The sequence below is a fragment of the Limulus polyphemus genome, unplaced genomic scaffold, assembly GCF_000517525.1.
Source record: "Limulus polyphemus unplaced genomic scaffold, Limulus_polyphemus-2.1.2 Scaffold485, whole genome shotgun sequence".
Taxonomy (NCBI): domain Eukaryota; kingdom Metazoa; phylum Arthropoda; class Merostomata; order Xiphosura; family Limulidae; genus Limulus; species Limulus polyphemus.
In genome coordinates this window covers 434,523-437,170 of record NW_013666095.1, presented here as the reverse complement: position 1 = coordinate 437,170, position 2,648 = coordinate 434,523, and the positions used below count along the sequence as shown (strand labels likewise).

Below are 2,648 nucleotides of genomic sequence, written 5' to 3'. Positions count from 1 at the left end.
AACAAATGTACAACGTTTCGACAAGGTTTTGTCATCATCAGGTACAAAAACCTTGTCGGAACGTTGTACATTTGCTCTTATGTTAAACTTATATTAAAGTTTTTCTTCATTACCCATTCAAGCCGTCTCCAACCATTATTGGTCTCAAAGTGTGTTCATCGTCATCGAACTAGTACAGGTATGAATTCCACAGGCCTGCGATGGTTTTATTGTCTTAATTTTTACATTTTCTATGGTAATTCCTGTACACTGAATCCGAAAATAATATTCAATTTTCTCTATCACATACAGATTTTTCACAAAACGTCGCATGTACTTTTACATAAGTGAATCATTTTCATTGAACGACGGGTCACATTTTGTTATGCTTAAAATGTTGACAACCACTGACTATAGACTTCTCTAGACCAATCGCGACGTGATAGTCTAGAACCCACGAGAAACCCGTCGCTAGTATATTAACGGTTAACAGGCCTCATGACGTATCATTTCTGGATAGTATTTGTTTGTGCGTGCACTTTGACATTATTTTTTTATTTTCAATACTATTTATTCGTTGTGCAAATAACCTAAATATATTCTGTTATATTTATGTTAAATTTCATGTAAATTTAATCTAAGTAAGAGTTTTGTTTCTTCAAGATTTGTGAAAAAGAAACCTTACGTGATAGAAAAAATGAATATTAGTTTTGAAATCTGCGTAGCTGAATTATGGAAAACTCCTTATTAAAACCAAAACAACTTTTATGAAGTTTAAATTCGCAGGCCTGTGTTATTAATAAAATTACCTGCGGTATTTTATAACTCGTTCTTCAATTGATGAAATAACTAAAAGTATTTACTTTACAGTCTTTTACAAATTTTCTCCTCGACAATTTATATGAAATATTAAACCTACATTTTTTCTCAAACAGGACAACAACTTCCTCAATATATCTGAAATTGTATTTTCGAACTTTTTGTCTTCATTTTTTGTAATCAGCATGCAGAAAGTTATTACGTTCTTATTTTTACTTTATAAATGAATGGGCAGGCGATAGCTCGAACGATATTAAATATCCCCTTTACCCTGAAAACTGGACTTGAACAAAATGTGGTAGTAGATTTCACATGCTATGAAAAGGTTCATTACCGTGGTAAATTGTCTCTTTAATATGATGGAGTGTGATAGTACTATACCAATATTTACGTTTGAAGACAAGGAAGTCTAATATAAATTTGTATTATACAAATAGGTTCGAAATTTGCACGTTGCTCTTCAACTATTCCAAGATGGCGTTGGGCTGTGGAGCGAAATGTGCCAAAGGCGTCCTCATAGCATTCAATTTGATATTTTGGGTAAGTCTATGTTTAGTCAATATTCTTGTTTTTACATTAATTTTGAATTTACAATTGTGTCTGATGTGTTTGTTTTTGTGCTGTTGTTTTTAGAAAATAGACAATAAAAGCTATAATAAAACGTTCAGCATTTTATGTAATAATTAGTTTATATCAATTTATTACGAAATAATTAACCGTTGACACAGAGTTCCGTATATTCCGTCAAGTCAATATTCATTTATTTTTATTTACATATCGCTATATATGTGTAATATAATATTATTATTATCAACCCTTTACTACGCGTAAAGATAACTTAGCTTGATCTGTTTGTGTTCTTCCTCCTTCTTACAAACAAAATGTATTTTACATCCTCTTATAAACTATACAAGTAAACACTTTATTTATGAGAGAAAAGTACCAATGGAAAACTTGGCAAAAATGACTGATCTTCTTGTGGGAAGACTGTCACATTGTCGTAAATTGAAATATAAAAAATAAATTATATTTAAATAAAAGTAAACAAAATAAACTGAATTTAATCAAAGATAAATAAAAATAAACCTTACTTGGAAATAAATTTAATTTGGGTGGTTACCTAAACGAAATAGAGCAACGATCAACCTTAAAAACTTCACAAGCGAGTTCTAGATCTTCCGATTTCAGAAACGAATTTGGCTGATAACACCAAAATGCTTTCACATTCGACATTCTCTCTGTAGCTGACCAATCACAAAAATAGATCACAAGAAGCCAAAGTTTTCTCTGCTTTATGTGGGATGCAATGCAACTATCCTTTGAAACAGTTGATTACAATGCAACTATCCCACGAAACAGTTGATCATAATGCAACTATCCTATGAAACAATTGATAACAATGCAAATATCCCATGAAACAATTGATTACAATGCAAATATTCCACAAAACAGTTGATTACAATGCAAATATTCCATAAAGCAGTTGATTACAATGCAAATATCCCATGAAACAGTTGATTACAATGCAACTATTCCACGAAACAGTTGATAACAATGCAAATATCCTACGAAACAGTTGATTACAATGCAAATATCTCATGAAACAGTTGATTACAATACAAATATCCCATAAAACAGTTGATTACAATGCAACTATCCCACGAAAAAGTTGATTACAATGCAACTATTCCGCGAAACAGTTGATAACAATGCAAATATCCTACGAAACAGTTGATTACAATGCAAATATCACATGAACAGTTAGATTACAATACAATATCCCATAAACAGTTGATTACAATGCACTTACCTCGAAACGTAGTATTACAATGAACTAACTTACCTATAAA

The 2,648-nt window shown here is 31.0% G+C and overlaps 1 protein-coding gene across 5 annotated transcripts in view; it reads left to right on the top strand.

The window, feature by feature from the left end:
- The window catches only part of LOC106458564 (CD9 antigen-like), a 63,464-nt gene that overhangs the window by 31,480 nt on the left and 29,336 nt on the right, over positions 1-2,648 (top strand). For all 5 annotated transcript variants that reach the window (XM_022384816.1, XM_022384819.1, XM_013918082.2 and 2 more), the window contains one exon: positions 1,236-1,338. In XM_022384816.1, the coding sequence (XP_022240524.1) occupies positions 1,273-1,338 (66 nt within the window). In that variant the 5' untranslated portion in view covers positions 1,236-1,272. The remainder of the gene's footprint in view (positions 1-1,235; positions 1,339-2,648) is intronic.